A 24,165-nucleotide genomic window follows, 5' to 3' on the forward strand; every position below is an offset into this window, starting at 1 on the left:
TCTATTCATTTTTCTGTCTTTTCTTCTTATAGTTAATTAGTATTCTAAGCTATGTTCATTTCTCATTTAATTGTTTTGCCTTCTCTCCCCTTTTCCTTCCTTCCTAAAAGATATTTCAAATGTTTGCAAATATTAGGGTCCTCCCAAGCTTCATAATATTTCTTTCCTGAACATGGATAATGCTGATTTGCTACATAACAATAGGTGCTATGGAGGGGATGATGATTTTTTTTGTTAGTATTTTATTATTTTTATTAGTATTTTATTTTATTCAGATTAATCAGATAGTTATTATCAGGAAACATATATTTTGTTTGAGATTTCTCAGCTACTTAATTTATGATCCCGCTTTGAATCTCTTTTATGCATCAACTACAAAATGATGTATGGGAGGCTCATATATTGCTATGTTGCTACTCTGAGAGCAGAAACCTGGTTAGCTCAGCTTTGAGTTGACTCTTCAAGACTCTTCTCAGCAGTGGTGAAATTCATTTTTTTTTACTACCGGTTCTGCTGGCATGGCTTGATGGGCGTGGTGTGGCTTGGTGGGCGTGGCTTGGTGGGCATGGTAGGGGAATGATACTGCAAAATCTCCATTCCCATCCTATTCTGGGGCCAGCCAGAGGTGGCATTTGCCGATTCCCTGAACTACTCAAAATTTCCCCTACCCGTTCTCCAGAACCTGTCAGAACCTGCTAGATTTCACCTGTTTCTTAGGTTTTTATGCTACCACCAGAGACAGCAATGGAACACAAATTCAACCTTTAAGTTCACCTTTAAAATGTCACGCTTTTCATTTCTCTCTCTTTACTCCTGTTCTTAATCTTGCACTCCTTTATAGGATACATCAAATGCCGATCATCTTGACAACGGTGGAGAAGACCTTAGAGTTTTACTCAACAACCTAGGATATACCAATGGAAATATTAATTGTGTATATGGAAGGAGTATTGGCCCTGGACATGAAGAATGCAAAACAGAAGAATCTATTACAAATGCAGATAGAGTTAATGGAACTGCTGGTTTTGTTAATGTCAGTGAAAATGAAGGTGGAAGACCTGAAGATAATCTGAGAATAAATGAAAACAGAGAATATATACCTGCAGAAGCAAATGCTACTGAAAGAAAAGAAGTTACTCTAGAAGGTGAATATTTCAGTGATTCCAATTATGGAATTGCGGAAGAGAATATTAACTACACAGCACCAGGAGAACTTTTTGAGAGTGATCCAAATGATAAGCAGCATGGCACTGAAGATCAAATTAATGATCAAACTGGAGAAGAATTTAGAGACAGTAGAGGACTCCACGGCAATCACATCCAAAGCTTTATTGACATGGATGAAGATAGATATGCAATTTATGGGCGCGGAGATAACACAGAAAATATACTGATGGGAAGTGAGGCCCGTGGGGAAAGTATTCATTGGGCATACATTGATGAAGGTGGAAGTGGTAATGGTGGAGATCCCAATGAAGAAGGTTCTAGTGATGGTTGGGGAGATGGAACCTCAGAAAGTACAACAAACCATGGAGAAAATGAGACAGAAACCCATAATGATAGGAACAACACTCAGGCTTGTGATACAAAAATAACCAACCCAAACAAGGAAGGAGAGGGTGATGCAGACACTGTGGAGGATTCTCTCAACACTGATAATGAAGAAGGTTTTCAAGGTCGTGGTGATGTAAGCCCTGAAACTAAGCATGTGACATGCCTTGAAAAGAAAAGAAGTGATGGACTAGACTCAAATGGCAATACTAAGGTGAGCTATTTATTTAATTATCCAAAAGATGTGCATACTATTTGTGGCTAGAAAAGATCAAACCATCATCATTTTACAGATGATAGTAGTGTTTGTATCAAGGCACATAAAATTTTGCTATGCTGTTTTCCTCAGACTGATTTTAGAATACAGAATAACAGAGTTGGAAGGGACCTTGGAGATCTTCTAGTCCAACCCCCTGCTTAGGTAGGAAACCCTACACTACTTCAGACAAATTTTCCAGACATGTAAACAGCCACTAGGGATTGAGGAAGAAATAAAGAAAAGGAAAGTTTCCTTCAATGTTACTGTATTTTGTAAGTTAAATTAGCTTACAATCTCAACGATTTGAAGGATATTTAACTGTTAAGTCAGTTTCCCTCCCCTCTGATGTTGTCAGAAGTACTGTATTCAAATTGGAACTCTTTGATATTCATAATCTTCCGGATGTGATAGGCTGTGGATTCTGGGAAATTACCACTTTTTCTTTGCTCTGGCCTCAACCATTTCAAAATGCAGAATAACAGAGCTGGAAGAGACCTTGGAGGTCTTCTAGTCCAACCCCCTGCTCAAGCAGGAAACTCTATGCTATTTCAGACAAATGGTTGTGCAGTTCCTGGGTCTTCCAATCTTGCCTGCTATTCATGAATCTCTTCACGTATGTATGTAACTCCTAAATCTCATCCTATAGATGGAGTGACATCTGTATATGATTATCTCTTTGATATGAGAGTAATCTACTTCTCTTGCTGGAAGATAACTGTAACTCTCAAAGCCTTTCCCATTAAACATGGGGCTAGTCTGACCACCCATTCACTCTCAGGCCACTTACAAGAGATAGTTACTCTTTGAAACATTGTGAAATAGGCTTCTATGTTGTATTCCTCTGACAACTTGGAAATTTTTATGTTTTGGTGGATATCCATAAAAATAAGTGGGAGATACAACTCCAGGGGAAACCACACAAGGGGAGATGGCTTAAATTCAAGCAGTTCAATGTGTGTTCTGGAAACTTTAGAACTGAATGTCTCTCTTCTGGTTACTGTATCCCTTTAAATAGGTCCATCAGCCCCTTAAACTCTCCCCTTCTTACCTCTATTTCACTCCTTTCTATTCCAGCCTATCTTTCCTTTCCTTCTCCCTCCAAAGCAGCTCTTCTTCCTCTTTGATTAACCACAGCCTTTCTTCCAGCTTCTGCCTTATCAGTTCTGTAATCATATTAGCCCAAGTATCTGGGCCTAGAACCATTTCTGACTAGTCTACCTTTGCTTTGGCTTTACCGCATGTTATGGATAGATACCTGTCTCTATCAAGGTAAGAACCTTTTCTGAGGGAGAATCGTCACTTTTTGCTTTTTCAGTGTGTTTGGTGTAAGCTCTGATAAGAGACCTGGTTTCTGCAGCCAGGATGCTGGTTAATTCCTGCAAAATCTGAATTCTGCAAAGGACCCTTCCTTCTTTATAGCTCCTTTTAAAGCCAAAGCTTGTTTTATTTTTATGGTGTGTATGTGTGAACAGAACTGCTTTACTTTAAGCCATCCCCACTTGTATGGTTTCCCCCTTGTGTTGGATATCCCACCTCTGCCACCACTTTATCATGCATTTTTTTCAGTATACCCAGACTCAAGAGAAACAATATAACCACACAAGCACTCAAGGGATAGTACTTACTGCTCACTACTCCACTCTTCCCCAGTTCTACTACAGCTTCTAATACTTCTCCTTCACTACTATTACTTGTGTGTCCTATTGCTGGAAAACAGCATATCTTTCTATTTGCCTTAGGCTGTTTCAGGCTTTATTTAGAAAAAAAAACTTAAGCCAACTTTTCTCTCATTCCAACTCCAACATTATTACCCACAGCTGCCTATCTGTTTATATTTAATAGTCACTAGTTGGTTTGCTGAGTAGGAAAAGGTCTGAAAAGGACAGAGTAACAGCAGCCAAGATGCTGGCCATTATTGAAGGCAGCTTACTCTCGGAGTGATCAAGAAATCTAATTGAAGTCCATTCTCAGAATTAGGTGATTTTGGACTAAGCATTCAGCCCAACTTACCTCACTGAGAAGAAAACACTGGGTATACTGGAGGAAAGGCAACAAATAATTAACTACTACAAAGAAGCCTTGGTAATTAATTTGCATTTCAATTCAATTACATTCATCATATTATCTAGGGCTCTAGAAAGAAGTTCTGTTCCTTTGACAGAAAAAATGATGCTTGCAAATTTTGGGAATTTGATCTGGTACAGATATTTCCATTGAAATATCTGAACAGATATTTCCATTGAGGGGTTGCCTCAGATTAAACTAAAAACCTTATAGCAAGTTACAATCGAAGGCCAGTATATCTCTCAAGGGTACTATGCCAAAGTATTATGCCAAATCTAGTGAAGAAGCCTTGTGGAAGAAAAGATATCCAATGCCTAAGGGGCTGCCACAAAGAAGGGGAAGTCAACCTATATTCCAAAGCACGTAAAGGCAGGACAAGAAGCAATGGATATAAATTAATCAAGGAGAGAAACAACCTAGAACTAAAGAGAAATTTCCGGAGAGTGAGAACAATTAACCAGTGGAACAGCTTGCCTTCAAAAGGTGTGGGTGCTCCAACACTGGGGTTTTTAAAGAAAAGTTGGAGAACTATTTGTCTGAAATGGTATAGGGCAGTGGTTCCCAACCTTTGTGGCTTGGTGGCCTGGATGGGTGGGGTGAGAAGGAAACTGGGCTGAGTGAATGGCTGCTCCTTGATATACTTAGTTTATGCTTTCTTTTACTTTTTGTCATCAGGACACAGAGAATAACACTGAAGCTGTAAATAATAGCACTACAAATGGTGCTAACATGCATGATAAGGTTATGAATATACCCAACCGTGAAACCGTCCATCAAGATACCATCCAGACTCCACAGAGAAGTGACGCAGAAGGTAGCAGTGGCCATGAGGACACCAGTGAAAATGAGAGCAACAGTGTGTACAGCTTCAGTGATGAACTGATGCAAGGGGATGAACCCAACCAAAGCCAAGATTCTGAAGGCTCAGAAAACAGCAGCCAGCAAGATCTCCCCAATCAGGCTAGTGATGGGGAAAGCACATCTTTAGGAGAGGAAGAGGACCAAAACAGTAATGCCGGCAGTGAGCAATCAGACAGCAAAGGTCAAGACAATGAAAGCCAACAGGAAAGCAATGAAAGTAGCAGGCACCCAGGCGGTGATGACAGTGACAATAGTGGCCCATCTGTCAGCAGCGAAAGTGAGAGTCAACCAGATAGCAGCCAGAGCCAGTCTGAGAGCAACAGTGAGAATGACAGTGAGAATGAGAGCATCAGCGAAAGCGACAGTAAAACTGAAAGCAGCATTGACAGTGGCAGTGAATCCAAGAGCAGCAGTGAGAGTGACAGTGAATCCGAAAGCAGCAGTGAAAGTGACAGTGAATCCAAGAGCAACAGTGAGAGCGACAGTGAATCCAAGAGCAGCAGTGAGAGTGACAGTGAATCCGAAAGCAGCAGTGAGAGTGACAGTGAATCCAAGAGCAGCAGTGAGAGTGACAGTGAATCCGAAAGCAGCAGTGAGAGTGACAGTGAATCCAAAAGCAGCAGTGAAAGTGACAGTGAATCCAAGAGCAGCAATGAAAGTGACAGTGAATCCAAGAGCAACAGTGAGAGTGACAGTGAATCCAAGAGCAGCAGTGAGAGTGACAGTGAATCCAAGAGCAGCAGTGAGAGTGACAGTGAATCCAAGAGCAGCAGTGAGAGTGACAGTGAATCCGAAAGCAGCAGTGAGAGTGACAGTGAATCCAAAAGCAGCAGTGAAAGTGACAGTGAATCCAAGAGCAGCAATGAAAGTGACAGTGAATCCAAGAGCAGCAGTGAAAGTGACAGTGAATCCAAGAGCAGCAGTGAGAGCGACAGTGAATCCAAGAGCAGCAGTGAGAGCGACAGTGAATCCAAAAGCAGCAGTGAGAGCGATAGTGAATCCAAGAGTACCAGTGAGAGCGACAGTGAATCCAAGAGCAGCAGTGAAAGTGACAATGAATCCGACAGCAGCAGTGAATCTGACAGTGAATCCGACAGTAAATCTGACAGCAGCAGTGAAAGTGATAGCAGTAGTAGCAGTGAGAGTGACAGTAAATCCAAAAGCAGCAGTGAGAGTAATAGCAGTAGCAGCAGTGAAAGTGATAGTGATAGCAGTAGCAGCAGTGAGAATGACAGTAGCAGCAGTGAGAGTGAAAGCAGCAGCAATGAGAGTGAAAGCAGTAGCAGTGAGAGTGACAACAAATCTGATAGCAGCAGTGAAAGCAGCAGCAGCAGCAGTGAGAATGAGAGTGAGAGTAGCAGTGAGAATGAAGATAACAATCAAGCAGACAGCAGTGAAAGTGACAGCCAATCCAACAGTGACAATGAAAGCGATTCAGCAAACCAGTCCAGCAGCGACAGTGCTGCAGATACAACGGAGGATTCAAATGAAACTGAATCTGAAGCAAGTGAAGATAGTAACAGCAGCTCTCATTCAAACAGCGCAGCCTCTGACAGTGACTCTCTAAGTCAAGGAAGTAAGAGCAATGATTTAACTAGTGATTACTAACCCAAGAGAAGAATGAGCAGATGAAAATCCATTTTCAGCAATGGGAACTGTTGGGATGGCAGGGGGGGGGGGGGGGAGATACAAAGTCTATTTGTAGAAGCCAAGTCAATAATCCTTAAACCAGTTATTTTTTTTTAACGTTTAATCAGACTTCAGAATAAGTGCAGTTAAGGCAAACTAGGGAGCCATTAAGAGAGAAAAAAACCCACGTCAGGTTTTGGTAGAGATGAGCCAACAATGCTCAAAGCTTTTGTTTCGAAGTAGAGCCATTTTGCTTGCAATGCATATGTAACTTCACCTGCGGAATTTTGATTGTCAGTAAATAGGAAATAAAATCAAAGCTCAGGTTCAGTTCTTCATATTACATATCTGCTCCTAAAAGGGTGGGCTTGATTTACTTAAGCATACTTATTACTTGATTGCAACATGAAATGATGACTTGAAAGTGTGAATGAGCCTTTACTGATATATCTCCACTTTTAGCAACCCAATGTGGATCTGATTTATTTATTTGTTCAGTATTATGGCTCCAATATCACATGTTTAACTCTACATAATCCCCCTGTGTAAACTGTAAAATAAATTATTATTTTTCATGACGTCTCAGGAATATTTTTTAGGAATAGTTCACCCAATTTTTATTCTGTGATTCAAAATAGAAAAAGGATGTTCCTAAGCTGCATGTATCTTTGGGCAGAGGCTATAATGTGTTCTCTGCATCCAGGATTTTTATCCTAATTAGAATTTGTTAACTAGTGCTTTTACAGCCCTCTCTAAGTGGTTTACAGAGTCAGCCTATTGCTCCTAACAATCTGAGTTCTCAATTTACCCACCTTGGAAGGATGGAAGGCTCAGTCAATTTTCAGCCGGTCAGCATCAAACTCCTGACAATGAGCAGTGAGTTAGCATGCAGTCCTGCACAATCTTTTATTTGTAAGCTTTCGGGAGTTCCTCTTTTTCTTAGGGCAAACTCTTATGAAGAAAAAAAGGAAACAAAAAGCTGAAAAATGCCATTTGCTAGATAGTCCCTTTGTTTACAAGGAACATTTTCAAATTACAATTAAATTCAGACACTGCTTCATTTAAACAGGGGGAGGGGTGAAGTTTGCTTACTATGCTTTTCAATACAGTATTATCTAATATTGTATTTCGCACTAAGCTTAAATATTTCATCTCTGAAATATTTAATATTCAAAAATTGTGCAAAATATAAAATACATATAGAGAGAGGCATCAACCTCAAATGAAAGTAATGTTAAAATATATCCTGTTAGAGGGTTTTGTTTGGTAAAAAGTGCATGTCGGGCAATATTGTATACAAAAATACAAATATTCAAAATAAGGCTACAAAAATACAGTTTTCTGCTTAATATAGGCATAGAATGAACCACATTTTCCGTGAACAAATATAGTCTGGGAGAAATCAAACTCTGTTTTTAGATAGAGAAATTCAGATTGGCAGATTTAATCATCCATAATCAGTCTCAAAAACTCCCAGTTTGGAATTGGATTTTTCAAAACTGACATCCTTCAGCAAAGACATTATATTTCATTCAAGAATGTTGCCAATTATTTATTGCAGTGGTCTCCAATCCCTGAACCACAAACCGCATTAGGAGTTGGCCCATGGCCCATTAGGAACCTGGCCACACAAATGTGTCTACACATGCACAGATCTACATAGTGTGCAAAACTATGTCCCCCTTGGTCTATGGAAAAAATATTTTCTAGGGAACAGGTCCCTGGTGCCCAAAAGGTTGGGGTGGGGTCACTGATTTATTGGGTTTATTATTCCACGATGTGCTATTTCTTTCTAGAAATGCAGAGCTGATCTGAAATTGAAAATGGTTGGAGGGTAGGAAAAATGTTTCAAAAATACCACAAGCCATATGTACAACATATTTCTGAAACTCTGGCCTGGCTAACATATAGTTCCAGATGCTATTGCCTAAAGAAGAATCTGAGAAATACATTTTGAAGAAAAACGAATCAACAGTCTGTGTCTGAGCACCACATTAAGATACGAAAAATATATTTTAAGAGCATTTGTTCTTTTTATATTCTGAACCTCATAATTATCAGAACCGGATAAACATACAACTGCGGAAGTGAGTCTGCTCTCTTTGGCACGCAAACCCATGCAATAAACCACTTTTATTTATCAGAGTAGATCTACAACGGGCACAATATGTAAACTGCAAGTTTGAAGAAATCTTGATGATACTAAACATAAATCACATGAGTGCCAATTCCATGATGAAATGTGGTTTGAAATTGACTCTAACCTGGCCTTCTAAAAAAGTATTTCACCCAATTGTGACTATTCAACAAGTCATAATTAAAACATGGTTCAGCACCTGTAAACCCAAGTCTCAATGAACCACAATAAGTTGTGATCACATAGAAGATTAAGCCATAAACAAGTTAAATTCATACAGCTAACATCAAACAATCCACAATATGATATAGAATAATATGCAAACATGATTAACTTCTTGCCATATTAGGCATGTGTCAATTTCATCCTGCAACAATCCCTCATATCTGCCCTTCAAAAACTGGAAATACTAAGATTTGAACCCAGACTATTTATTATGCCAAGCATGGTTTCATTTCATTTCATTTCATTTTAATGACATTTATAGGCCGCCCTTTTCCCTGAGGGGACTTTAGGGTGGCTTACAATAAAATAGGAAGGGGGTGCAAGACAAAACACAAGAAAAAAAACGTGTGAATAAAAAAATAAACCAGTAAAACACAACATTCATTCAGCATTCGGGTGGGGCGAGGTTAGAGTCTTATCCCCAGGCCTGACGGGAAAGCCAGATCTTGAGGGCTGTGCGGAAGTTCTGGACGGTGGTGAGGGTGCGAATCTCCACGGGGAGATCGTTCCAAAGCGTCAGAGCTGCAACTGAGAAGGCTCTCCTCCGCGTAGTCGCCAGTCGGCACTGACTGGCGGATGGAATTCGGAGGAGGCCTACTCTATGCGATCTGATGGGACGAAGGGAGGTAATTGGCAGAAGGCGGTCTCTCAAATAGTCAGATCCACTAATCATCAAGCTGCAATTCCACCTTGTAGCATTATTCTCATAATAAACAATACTTTTAATATCCCCTTCTTAAATTACATTTTAACATGCCCTTCTTAAATTAAATTGTGGGCAACTCATAATCCAAGGATGAAAGCAAAAATTACCAACAATGAAACAATGAAATATTGTATATATACCAACAATGAAAGCAGTAAGACAAAAAAACAAAAAAAGATCTGGCAGCATAGCCAACTATTACCTATTAGAACCAACAGTCAATAAAATTGGATGAGATTAAAAAAACAACAACCCAAGAAGCAGTGTAATGGAGAAGGACTTTCAAATTGCAAGCTGGCAAAAGAGAAACCACTTCCAGTTTTGCAGGCAATGTCTGTTCTGAAATCTATTAGTGATTTTTTAAAAGTGTTTTTGAAAGCTTGTCTCCATATTGTGTCAGAAAACCTGGCTTTTCAAATGAGCTTGGGAGAAGCCCTTCCTGGAAGCTATTCCTAACATTCTTTGTGGGTGTTACAAGGAAGTGGCTGAGCTATGCGTGGGGAATTGAGGAAACTGCTTGTTCCTTTCACAGTTCTCCTTCTACTTGGTTAAGTGCTTCTCTGCCTCAGTTGCTCATGTCTCACTAACAGGATGTGGCCAAGTTTTATTTCAGTCCAGTTGAGTGCAATTGGTGATGTGAGGCTTCCTAATGTTTCTTCATAACTATGGGCAAACCTTCTAGGAAGGGTCTTTTCGTATTCACATCAGTTCATTCTTTCCCAACCTATTTCCACATTAAACCCTTACTTCTTAATTTTTTTAAAAAACTTTAAACATAGCTAAAAATACACTCAGCAGTAGGAGACATTCAACATTTGATGGATAACTCATTCAGCCATAAAAATGGGATTGCATCCATTTCAAATTCCTGAAGCTTCTTACTACAGTACTTTACTGTAGAATGAGTGTTTTGGAAATGTAGGAGATCAATGAAAATAAAGACCATTTTAACCTCTAACAGTGACCTTTCCCCATCTATGACTTCAAGATGTATTCATGTTCCTACCAACCACACAGAGCTCTGGGACCTGTAATCTGATAAATTTCAAGATTTAATTTTCAAGATGTAATTAAAAAAAATAATATGGAGTTCATTAGTAAGTGGGTTTGTTTAGTTGTAGATTCATTTCCAAATGCAGGTAATCCTAAACTTACAACAGTTCATTTAGTGATCATTCAAAATTACAATGGCACTGAAAAGAGGACATGATAGAAGGTGTTGACGCCACAGGCGGCAAGTGACCATGCAATATTGGAATTCAACATTATGCAAACACAAGAAGTAGAACAAAGCCAAACTAGAGTCTTGGACTTTAAGAGAGCTAATTTCAATAAACTTAGAGAGAGCTTGGGAAAAATTCCATGGATGAGAATCCTCAAGGGGAAAACAACTCAAGAAGCTTGGGAAATTTTGAATGAGATTACAAAAGCTCAGCCTAGCACAATACCAAAAAGAAGAAAAATAACAGCTCCCAAAAGAAACCAGCATGGCTTCATAAAGAACTCTCTGACAAATTGAAAGACAAAAAAGATGAGTATAAAAGTGGAAAGAGAGAGACATAACTAAGGCAGAATATTAGCAAATAGCCCGAGCCTGTAAAGATGAAATGAGGAAAGCTAAGGCTCACAATGAAGAAAGGCTTGCCACAAAAGTAAAAAATAACAAAAAAATCTTCTTCCAACATATTAAAAACAAGAAAAAAGTTAAGGAAACAATTGGTCCATTGCTGGGAGAACGTGGCAAGAAGGTGACAAGCAACAGGGAGAAAGCAGAACTATTTAACTCATTTTTTGCATCTGTCTTTACACAAAGGGATAAAACAGTCCATCCTATCAAAAACAGCCCCACAAAAATCAGATTAGGAACACGTTGAAATAGGGAAGAAAAATGGTAAGTGAGCACCTGTCTACCCTAGATGAGTTCAAATCACCAGCACCGGATGGATTACACCCCAGGGTTCTGAAGGAACTGGCAGATGAGATCTCAGAACCACTGAACTATATCTTTCAGAGATCCTGGAACACCAGGGAATTACCAGAGAACTGGAAAAGAGCTGATGTGCTTCCCATCTTCAAAAAAGGGAAAAAAAATAGATTTTTTTTCAGCCTATCAGCCTGACCTCAATACCAGGAAAGATTCTGGAAAAAATAATCAAGCAACAAATTAGCGAACACCTAGAAGCAAACAAAGTAATAGGCAAAAGCCAATATGGGTTTGTCAAAAACAGATCACGCCAGACTAATCTTATTGCATTCTTTGGTAATGTGACAAAATTAGTGGACCAGAGGAATGCCGTCGATATAGTTTACCTGGACTTGGACTTCAGTAAGGCATTTGATAAGGTAGACCATAACCTACTACTAGAATATGGGTTAGACAGCATCACCACCAGATGGATTCGTAACTGGGCGATCAACCACACTCAACATGTAGTCCTCAATGGAACTGCATCTACATGGAGGGAAGTATGCAGTGGAGTACCCCAAGGCTCTGTTTTAGGCCCAGTACTCTTCAAAATCTTCATCAATGATTCGGATGAGGGAATAAATGGGGAACTCATCAAATTTGCAGATGACACCAAGCTGGCAGGAATAGCCAACACTCCGGAAGATAGGCTTAAGATACAGAAGGATCTTGACAAATTTGAACATTGGGCACTATCTAATAAAATGAAATTCAATGGTGAAAAGAGTAAGGTTCTACATTTAGGCAACAAAAACCAAATGCACAGGTACAGTATAGGTGGTATCTTGCTCAATAGTAGTAACTGTGAAAGGGATCTTGGAGTCTTAGTGGACAGCCATTTAAATAGGAGCCAGCAGTGTGCAGCAGCTGCCAAAAAAAGCCCACACAATTTTAGGCTGCATAAATAGAGGGATAGAATCAAGATCACGTGAAGTGTTAATACCACTTTATAATGCCTTGGTAAGGCCACACTTGGAATACTGCATTCAGTTTTGGTCGCCACGATGTAGAAAAGATGTGAAGACTCTAGAAAGAGTGCAGAGAAGAGCAACAAAGAGGATTAGGGGACTGGAGACTAAAACATATGAAGAACGGTTGCAGGAACTGGGTATGTCTAGTTTAATAGAAAGAAGGACTAGGGGAAACATGATAGCAGTGTTCCAATATCTCAGGGGTTGCCACATAGAAGAGGAAGTCAAACCATTCTCCAAGGCACCTGAGGGTAAGACAAGAAGCAATGCGTGGAAACTAATCAAGGAGAGAAGCAACTTAGAACTGAGGAGAAATTTCCTTACAGTTATAACAATTAATCATTGGAACAGCTTGCTTCCAGAAGTTGTGAATGCCCCAACACTGGAAGTCTTTAAGAAGATGTTGGATAGCCATTTGTCTGAAATGGTATAGGGTTTCCTGCCTAGGCAGGCGGTTGGACTAGAAGACCTCCAAGGTCCCTTCCAACTCTGCTATTGTATTGTATTGTATTGAAAAAAAGAGGGTTATGATCATTTTTCCCATTTATGACCATTGTAGCATCTCCATGGTCACATGATCCAAGTCCAGACACTTGGTGATAGATATTTATGGTAGTTGTAGTGTTATGGGATCATGTGATCAACTTTTCTGAACTTCTAATAAGCAAAGTCAATGGGGAAGCCAGATTCATTGAACATCTGTGTTACTAAATTAAGAACTACAGTGATTTGCTTAACAAATATGACAAGAAAAGTTGTAAAATGGGACAAAATTTATTTAATGTCTTGCTAAGCAACAGAGATTTTGGGTTCAATTGTGGTCATAAGTAGCGAACTACCTGTATTATTCAAAGCCATTCAATATGTCTCCTTGAGATTAGCAATAGCAATAGCAGTTAGACTTACATACCGCTTCATAGGGCTTTCAGCCCTCTCTATTGCCCCCAACAACAATCCAGGTTCTCATTTTACCCACCTCGGAAGGATGGAAGGCTGAGTCAATCTTGAGCCGGTGAGATTTGAACAGCCGAACTGCAGAACTGCAGTCAGCTGAAGTAGCCTGCAGTGCTGCATTTAACCACTGCACCACCTGGCTCTGTGATTAAAAGAGATTAAAAAAGCAAGCTACTTTTTGGAGTAAGCCTTAAAGCCAGATTTCCAAAATAGTTTGAGTCTTCAACAACAAAAACAGCTGTAATGGAAATATTGATAAAATCACACCTGAAGTTCCCCCTTCTCCAAATCTGTCTACAGCAAATATACAGCTTTATTGTATTAATGCCACAAAAGGAAAAACCAGCAAATTTCCTTTTAATTTAAAAGCTATTCCAAGCATCCTCCTACCTAATGGCTGTCAAACCAGAAGACATGATTAGTCCTCAAATAATGTCATTGAAAGCAGTTCTTGAGACAAACCAATTGTTTGTACAACACTTATTTTAGCAGGAAGCATTCTTGTTTCAGGTATGAGAGCATCCTGGCTCTATACAAGGCTGATAATGTAATTGTTTAGTCATAAACCTGCCTTCATGTGAAACACCATAATTTTAGAATTCCAAATGAACCCTTAGTGAGATTGTTCATAAAAAAAAAGACAGTCTAGTCATTTTGAGAACCACAACTTATTTTTAGGAAAACTATCCTTCTGGGGGCAGAAGGGAAGCGTAGGCAGACTAGATGGATGGTGACAAGTGATGACATCACTCTTCTTTCCCAAGGCAGCTGATTGGTCCTCTCTTTACTTGCGCAGAGTTTAAATTCATGCACTGTCATAGGAGATACTAATTCCTGGGATTTGAAAATAGGATTCAATTTTTTTATGCTGTAGGGGAATTATTTTTTCTTAAGACAAAGACTTTTGGATTGAGCCATTGGAATAAGTAAAGGTAAAAAATATTTTTCTATCTTGTTCTGAAATTGTTAAGAATAAAAACTAATGCAAAAAACACCTGATATGTAGTGATAGTGAAAGAAATTAGAGAATAAGTAGATTATTATTACATGTAAAGGTATAAATCTTAAATATCAGCTTTATTATTTCATCTTTCAAATATATACATGTAAAAGTGTAGAATGAGAACCATAAAGGAAGGTGCTCTAATAGAATAAAATTTAAAATATTTTTAAATAATCAATAATTAAAATATGCATTATGTGTTTCTAAAAAACTAAAAATGTTAAATAAAGCAAATAAATTTTGAATATAAATTAATTTCACCTTTGTGAATAAGATTTAGTTAGATTTAATTAATAGTGAATTATTTCTCTACAAAATTTTTAAAAGCAGGAAAATTTATTCCTAGATATCAATTAATTGGACAAGGAAAAAACTTGTAGATTCATTAATTTTAGTTGGGCAAAATTCAAGCTAAAAAAACATTCTTAATTGTTGTGGTTGTTTATGTACTGTGGAGGGAAAGGGCAGGTCTAATTTATGGCATCAGAATGCATACAATCAATCATTAAACATTGCTCTCAATACACTATGAAAAGACCATGTACATATAAACATATATACATATAGGCATTATGATGGTCTCTCCTTTGTTGCCATGATCATGGCAGTACAATTAGTAGTCTGATAGTTATACATATTTTCTAGGTCTATGAGAGCAAATTGAAATTGGCTCACAGATATATTTTCAATATCTTTGTTATAGTCATTTGTACCTTCTGCCTATTTCTATCAGGTTTTTTTTTTAAATAAAAAAGACAACTTTCCCAATTTACAAATAATGATCTGGAAGGAAAAGTCCTTGTCTTCCTATGGTAACTATGGTATATCAAATTAGACATTGTTTCTGTAAATTGTGTCTTGGAAAGCTAAATCTGGCACCCTATGGGCCAAATCTATCTTGTAATTTACTTATGCCATCCTATCAATAGCCTTTTGCTATAAATGAGCTAAGATGTATCTCAACACAATAAAAAGGAAGCAACAATCAGAGTTCGTTGCTGATTTGGGTACCTATCTTTTATTTTTACAGACATTGTAAAATAAAAATGAAGATAGCTGGTGTCTTGCTCATCTCATTATGGAGTCTCTGCTGGGCTCGACCTGTAAGTAATCTTTAATGTTTTAATGTTTTAAGGTGACTCAAAATATTCTTCCAAAATCTTGAAAAGACATTTGCCCCTCTAAGCCAAGAGTTCCTTTTTAAGAGGTTTATTGATTTATTGATAACATTTGTACAGCCACCTTTTTAAAAACCAGATTCTGAGTAGCTCATAATAGATGTTCAGTAAAAATATTTATTCCCCCTTCTAATATTTTCAGGTATCCAGATACCCAGGTGCACACCACAGCAACTCCAAAGAACACTGGGTAAGTAAATCAACTTCAATATTTGTTTTCAAACTGAGATTATTTTAGAAATTGTCCTTATAACGCCTATGCAAAATCAGAGTGTAAACAGGTGTGGAATCTTTGTGGTATTGTATCCCCCACCCCAATGTTTTAACATAAATCAATCCCCCAACCCTCCCCTCCTCTTATTAGGATTGAACAGCCCTCCCTCAACAGAGAGGAAGGAATACAACACAACAAATCTCATTTCTCCAACATAGTCCTTTCAATGGCCTCAACAACTCTCAGAAACTTAACAACTTTGTGTTAGTGACTGCAAAGAATATAAATCCTTCCATTCCTCCTACAGTCAGTTAGAACTGAAGAGGCTTCTTGGATGAGAGGTGAAATGTTTTCAGAGAAAAAAACCCCCAAGGAAGACCAGTTGCCTTTTGGAAAAAGCACCTTTGGAACAACCATGACCTGATAATTGAAAATCTCCATAGACAGCTCTTCATATCCCCCATTCTTTCTTGTCTACTTTCAGCTACTTTTCTTATGCTCATTCATAATTTTTTCTCCCTTCTTCACCTGTTCTCTTGAGCTTTTTTGGCTCACTCTGTCTCATTCTATTGCTCTTGATCTATCTCTTGCTCTGTCACTTATCTGTTCCATTGCTTGTTCCCACATTCACACAGTCTGTCACCTGCTCTATTTGCTTCGTTGCTCACTCCACTGCTTACATTTCACTCATCCTCTCTATTACACAACAATCCATCCTCTCCTCTCATGCAGCCTTACCTTGCTTTCTCTCATTTTTTTGTGAATGTTGTGGTTTTGTTTTTAAAGTGTTGTCTTTGTCTAGTTTTCCCCCTTTCCCTTGTCTATTGTGAGCCGCCTGGAGTCCTTTAGGAGTGGGCGGCATACAAGACAAATCAAATCAAATCAAATTTTGAACCTGCAGTGGGGCCTTCTGACAGTTGCTAGGGAGTGGACTTTCCTACTTCTGTCAGTGATGCTCCATTGCCCAAGTTGCTGATCAAACAGAATTCATCTAATCCATGTAAATTTTACCTCCTGAGGTGACATCTGCCTCAATCCTTCTGGCCTTCAAACCTGGCTCTGCTGGTTGGCCTGGCCCCCCCAATGGGGGCACACTATGCTGGAGGTGGTGGATTGACTGACAGAAAATAGTCCACCCATCCCATAATGTTCATGCTCTTGATTTTAACCTTTTATTTATGTAATTGTTTTTAATCTCAATTTTAAGGCTTTTAATCTTTGTATATTTATATTTTTATACTATCATAAGCAGCCCAGAGTCATTTGAGATAGTGGGAGAGGTGGCATGTTAATTAATTGATTATAATAAATTCAGAAATCTTATAATGCCTGACTAGTGCTTCTTGTAAGCTCAGCCAAGTGGTCATGAGGAAAATTGTTAAAGAGTCCTCACCTCTTGTCTCCCATCTCATAGATTGTAAACTGTAGTAATGAGGCTAATGTGAGGAGTCAGTGACCTGGATTCGTTCTTCATAGGGGATGCATTGCAAATCCAATGGATTATGCTGTGTCAAGATTCTTAATCAGCCCTGCAGGTACTATGGATACATTCCCTCCCATTGTAAGCCATGAGATAAGATTCTTTACATAGAAAAGATGGCAAAACCATCTCATTTCTGAGTTCTGTCTTGCCAATAGAATATCATTGGACGCTAAATTCCATGAAACATCTGATATTAACTTGCTCTTGGGATGACAATAAAATTATCTTGTTTCTATATTATAATATGAATATTATATCTAGCAACACATCCTCTTATTTCCATTTCTATTTCAGTCTATTTCAGTTGAACAAGGCTTGGACAAGAGACCTGACTCTACAGATCTTAGTGAAGAAGATGCAGGAAACAGACTAAGCTCAAGCACAGAAGACAGAAAAGATCTTGGTGACAACAGCTGTGAAAGTTGTGAAAGCAACAGCTTCCCCAGGGAGGTTTCTAGCAGTAGCATTGAGAGTTTTTCAAAAGATGATCATGAATGGAGCACTCAGGACAATGAAGATGGAGGTTATTTTGGACATCAGATGGTCTATAGGAAAAGGGCAGACAACAAGGATTCCCACTATCACCGAAAGGAAATAAATAAGGAGAGTTCTGATGACGAGTCTGCTGGCAGAATGTCATTGGTAAGTCTTCAAAATTTTCTTGTATAAGCACCGAAGTACAATGGATGGGTTTATTTTGACATTAGAAAAAAAATTAGGAAGCTAGGAATAGTCAGCGTTTAGTAATACAAAATGCTATTAATTTAGGGCATGGGGAAGGAGACCAAAAGTCTATGGAAGACTATAAGAAGGTCTGATTAATGATTGCAGGGATTCTTTGCATTTTTAACTGCATAAAACTCATTTTAAGGGCCAGAGTTCAGTTTGGATATGTTTCTTACCTCTAAATGATAGAAAATTAAAATGCCTATTTTTTGATTTGTGAAAGATTTAATGGGTCAGCATGGATTTCAAGGATACCATGGATTACAGAAGTAAAAGCAGCTGCCAGCTATTCAGAAACAAAAATACTATTAAAATATATTAAATATACATTATTATTATGACTATAAATCATAAATTAAATTTTATGACCATTGCTTTAGTAAGGCTCTCCAGTAGTGTAGAAAATAATATTATATATTTTAAAAATGTTGCTATGAGATGCACTTTTATGAATGATGCTGGATAGAAGCCAGAGCTACAATTATTCTATGAAGCCTATGAAGTCTTACAATGAGCTTATGTTACACCCCCCCCCCCTTATTTGTCTTCTGGCACAGGAGGACCAAAGTGAAGGTCGCCTTTTTGGGGCTAACAAAATATCCAAAGAACAGTTTGATGTTGAAAATGATGGCATGGTTTATACCCCAGAACAAGTCCTTTATACTTTTGTGGAGAAAGGGGGAAGTGATCTAACAGCTGAAGATATCAGTGGTGATGATTCTTTAGATGGAAATAATGATGAAGACCCTGGGCACACTATATCTCCAAGTGAAGTAGATCCTCTGCAACCTCCAGCACCTCATGGAGAACAGGATGGTGGCCATACCGGAGGTCGACATTCTGATGATAGTAGCAGCAGTAGCAGTAGCAGCAGTGAAAGCAGAAACCTTGAGAGAGAGGATAATCACGTTATTGATTATGGCAGAAGGCATGGAGGTGATAGTTACAGTAGCAGCCAAGAGGATGGATACGATTTTCAAAGTGAAGAAATGCAAGGAGACGAGCCAATGACTTTTGAGAGCCATGGCAGTGATTCCCACATGCTTCCTGAGGCTATTCATTCAAAAGAAAGCAGCCAAGAAATGCATAGCAGTAGCAAAGAAGTAGAACATCTTGAAAAGAAGGCATATCATTATGTTGATGGTGATTCAGATGAAGATAACAGCCCTGAGCATGAACAGAACAAATCCTCAAAAGAAGATGATGATAATTCTGACAGCCAACTTGTAGAAGATGTTAGTCAATCAACAGAAAACGTTCCCAGTCAATCCAGGGAAGATGAAACCAGTCATTCTGGGCAGTCTGTAGAGAGCTCATCCAGGGGACAATCTAGAGAGAACCTCAATAGCCATTCTAGAGAAGATATCCATAGTGAATCCCGAGAAGAAGATAAGCACAGCCAGTCCAGGGAGCATGATAAGCACAGCCGGTCCAGGGAAGATGATAAGCACAGCCAGTCTACGGAAGATGACAAGAATAGCCAATCCACAGAAGATGATAAGCACAGTTGGTCCAAAGAAGATGCAACCAGAGGGCATAGTCAGAGCCAGTCTAAAGAAAACAGGAGCAGCCATTCCAGAGAAGACAAACATAGCCAATCACAGGAAGATGATGTTCATAGTCAGTCCATAGAACTCGCTAGTCAATCAAGAGAGAATGAAGACACAGTATCTGAAGAAGATGTAAAGAGTGACTCCACTGAAGATACCAGAAGCTCCCAAGAAGAAGTTGTGCAAAAATCTAAAGAGACAGAAGAGGAATCCAACGAGCACAATCCTAGCGAATCTCAGGAGAGTCACTCTGTTGAAAAATCAGAAAACATGCCACCAAGACCCGCTGAATCCAGAGAATTCAAGAGGCATCAGAGCAGATCAAGTGAGAAGAGCTCTTCTATGGAAGAGAGTGAAGAGTCAGCTGAAGACACAACAGAATCCGTCGAGGACGATAGCAGATTGTCTCAAAGTGCATCATCTGAGAGCAGCAAAGTGTCTGAAGAAAGTGCCAGCAGTGATGATAGTAATTCAAATGAAGGGCAAGATCAGCAAAGCAGATCATCAGAGACCAGTGAATCCAAAGAGGAAGCCAGCAATTCTATTGAAAGACCCAGTCAATCCAGAGAGGATACTAGGAGCCAATCTGTCAGCATGGAAGATAGCAGTTGGTCAAGAAGCAAGGAGCTTGAAAGCCGAAAACTAATGCTTGACTTTTACCATAACAAACCCTTTAATGATTATGATGATAATGATTGCCAGGATGGGTATTAATTTAATGCACAAAAAACAAAGAAACTCAACTTTGTATAGTAGTCGGAGGTCAGGATTCTTTTTTTTAATTTATTTAATTGTTTTAGAAATGTGAAAGTTGACAAGTAGAAATGATAATTCTAGAAGAACCAGAGGCTCCAATGTAGCACAAATGCACCTGAGAAATGTCAAAGAAGATGAAATCAGTTTCTGAAAGATTTGACACTCATTGATTGCTGTGGAATTAAATTAAAAGAAAAATATCAGTTAAAGCTGGGTGACAATTTCTCAGAATAAATAACTGAGGAATCTTGCAGAAACTGAGAGTTTGAATAACAGTGATAGCTGCCAATGGATTTCCTTCACAAACTCTTTCAGCTGTCATTTAATACTTTTTTAGAGGCAGATATTCATTTTTTTCACATAGGCCTACCAAAAAAAAACAGTTTACACACATGCACATACATGTTCACAACAATCCAAAGACATGTGGTTGATTGCTGTTTTCAATTGTGTCAATTTAATAGGAAATTTTCCCTTTAAGTACACAGGGTTCCCTATCATTATTGTTATTTTTTGATGCATAGATGCCCCTGCCTCCTAATTTACACTGCTGAAATCTGGTGGCACAATAGAGATCCTCCCATACTAGGTACCATCCAATAACAAATCTTTGGGACAAAGTCCCAATTCTTTGTCACAATGTCAACAGATTATCAGCACATTTCCTATGGGCTTGGAGGAAGAGAAATAACATGTTAATGACATAGGTACAACATTTGTGTATTAAGATTAGACTCAATGGCTTGTGATTAAGTGGCACTTAAAGAAATTTAATTAATACAGGGACTGCACAGAAGGAGACAAAGAGAATACATGTCCTATGTTAAATTCCAATGCACGTCAGCTGGTCTGCAGCCTTACAAATATCAGTAATAATATGGGATGTATGTAATATTTTGTAATAAATGTATAGCTGTATTGGAAAATATTATATTTTAATCCCTTCTTTTTGTACAAGTGGACTTAAATTAAAAAATAACACAATCCTCTTCTTAGCAATAAAAATATTTTTTAAAACCAAATAATTGATTGCCTGCTTTAATATTTATGCTAAGAGGCACTTAAATATATTGTATTAAGATTTGAATTCTGGTGTATCACAATAATAGCATAATACATAGGTACTTGAGAAATAGAAATGCTTCATTCTCATACACTAGTTTTAAGCAAAAACATTTGGAAAAAAGTAAGGAGATTTTTTTTGAGAGTAAGAGTAATTAATCAATGGCATAACTTGCCTCCAGGATTGTGGGTGCTCCATCACTGGAGGTTTTCAAAAATAGACAGGGCAACTTTTTGACTGGGATGGTATAAGACTCCTGGCTCCTGCCTTGGACTAGAGGACCTCCAAGGTTCCTTCCAGCTCTATGATTCTATGAAAATTCAAGAGAAACAGATTTTCAAAAATTATGCACCCATAACTAAGTCTCCAACCAGATCTAATTCTCTTAGATAACATTTTGGAATTTAATGGAACAAACAAATTAGAATGTTCCAACAGTACTTTTCAAAAGGCAATGGGACTTTCTTGGTTTTTCCCATGAAAAGTTTTGCTTCTCATCCAAGAAGCGAATAGATGAGAAGAGAAACGTCTTCAAGGAAAAACAAAGAAAGTCCAGTTGCCATTTGAAAAATACCTGGACAACCATTACCTGGATGATTGAGAATCTCCATAGACATCAATCAACCTAGAAGTTTTGTGATAGCACAGCTTTTTCTTTTTCAACTTGACACCTTTCTGATATGTTGGGAGAGCAGTGTCCAAAATTCCCAGCAAATCATTAGTTGTACTAGTGGTAATTTTTGAACAGCATTGGAGAAGACCAGGTTGGGGGAAAACTGCTGTATCACAATATCTGGATATCTGCTGAAACAAAAAAGGTTAGCCCTTCCTCCCCAATCCCTGAAAACAGTCTGGTATATTTCTGAGCTCATATAAATTAATTGCCACCATTTTCTTCTTCCATATCATGCAACATGACAATATCCCTTGGCCAAAAGAGATTCCTGTGTAGGAAACCTGAAACATTTGCTGGTAGAAACCCAATAATGTTTATTAATTTGGGCATAGCAGGTTACATTAGCACAGCAACTGTATTTAGTTAATATGAGTTTAAGTTTTAGTATGTTGTATGAACCCAATCATTGTTTAGTTCTTCAAAATATTTGTCATATAAGTACTATTCCTATCACAGTGCTTGAGTCCCGTCAAGTATTCCTTTACAGATTCAACTCTGAGTAATGGATGCTTCCTCACAGCAAGGCACAAAGTCATAGTGTTGTGAGAGGACAGCAACACTGTCACAAGCCTATACTTTAACTTTAACCAGAAACTTGTAAAAATTGCAACATTGCAAACAGCCAGAAAGTGGCACTGCTGTGTAAATCAAGCATTGTAACTATCCAGCTGTTTTTGGCTGGACTTGAATATTTGCTGGGCAAACATTCCATAGAAGTTTAGAATGTAGAATAACAGAGTTGGAAGAGACCTTGGAAGTCTATTAGTCTAACCCCCTGCTCAAGCAGAAGACCTATATCATTCCTGACAAATGGCTATCTAATCTCTTCTTGAAAACTGCCATCCCTCATAAAATCTCTGACATCTTAGAGTTTGTGTCACGATTTAATGATTTTATTTACTTGTTTGTTTTCTGGTGCCTTCAAGTCAGGTTTGACTCCTGAAAACTACCTAGATTAGGTAGGATTAGGTCAGATTAATATAGCAGAATTCTTCTACCTTTTTTTGGCAAGCACAGAAGATTAAATACTCGGGAAGGTGTGCGTTATAATATTAATGACTTCAAGGATTCTTCCTGAATGATTGAGGCATGCCTGGCTGTTGTGGCAATTTGGTCCGATCAATAAAACTGAAACAAGAGTCTCATTGAATTTTCTGAAAGGAAACTTACCACTTGTTTCATAGGCACTTATTAGCAATTTTGCTAAAATAAGGACACTTCCATTTACTCAGATTTTTCCAGAGTTCCTTGGTGATCTTGAGTATGCTTTGACTCTTTTTAGAGTTGGCTCAAAACCACATAAATATGGAAATGACTGATCTGGACAATCAATCGGGAGATTTTCCTTCAGTCCAATTCAGTTCACTGATCCTTAACCTAGGAATTTCTTTGTGGCTTATGCAAAATGTCATCGAAGATTTGTCATTGCAGTAGCAATTCCATAATATATGACATTGAAAGGAACCCAAAGCAAAATAAAAACCCCAAAGACAAACAAATGTATACCATGCACTTTGGAGATTTTTTTTCAAATGTCAGAAGTGCAAGCTTCTTTCATTTGGTATAAAAAGTAAAATTGGAAATGGGGAGGAACGAGACAATTTGGTGCCTATCAGAAGGTTTGGAGTTCAGCTCCCATAATGCCTTGCTAACTAGTCCTAGTGTAGGCTGAAATCAAAATCCTCAGTTTCTGGAGGGTAACAAATTGTCTAACTTTCTTGTCAACTGTAGCCATATAATGATTAAAATATCTGTGCTATTTGATGACAATACATTACCAAATTCCTAGATTTGTAGTTCAGCTACACTGGTAGGGAATCAAAAACATCTTACTGGGGTTAAGCTATTTGTACATTTATCCTACAAGTAGCTATTCGGACTAGATGTTCTCCAGCATGCTCTCCAGCATATCCAGAAACAAGACAACTTTCTATATCCTGGCATCAGATTCTTCAAAGAATGCTAAGAGCCAGAACCTGTAAGTTACTGTATTCAAGACAAGTGGGTCTAGGACAACTTGTCGTGGATGATTTGCTATGGCCATCTCACCCTGGCTGACTTATCATGGGACAATTCAACACAAGATAAGGGACAAGTGAATTGCAGTGGCCTTGCCTTGTTTTAGATTTGAACCTTCTCAAGTTAGAAGTCCTTGACACTGGGGTCAGCTATAATTTTACTCTTCCCTCTGTT

The 24,165-nt window shown here is 38.4% G+C and overlaps 1 protein-coding gene across 1 annotated transcript in view; it reads left to right on the forward strand.

The window, feature by feature from the left end:
* The first annotated feature begins 4,548 nt into the window (after positions 1-4,548).
* DSPP (dentin sialophosphoprotein) overlaps positions 4,549-24,165 on the forward strand; it is a 47,183-nt gene continuing 27,566 nt past the window's right edge. The window contains exon 1 of the mRNA XM_032224326.1: positions 4,549-6,302. Coding sequence (XP_032080217.1) covers positions 4,604-6,302 — 1,699 coding nt within the window. The 5' untranslated portion in view covers positions 4,549-4,603. The remainder of the gene's footprint in view (positions 6,303-24,165) is intronic.

The sequence above is a fragment of the Thamnophis elegans genome, chromosome 9 (assembly GCF_009769535.1).
Source record: "Thamnophis elegans isolate rThaEle1 chromosome 9, rThaEle1.pri, whole genome shotgun sequence".
Lineage (NCBI taxonomy): Eukaryota > Metazoa > Chordata > Lepidosauria > Squamata > Colubridae > Thamnophis > Thamnophis elegans.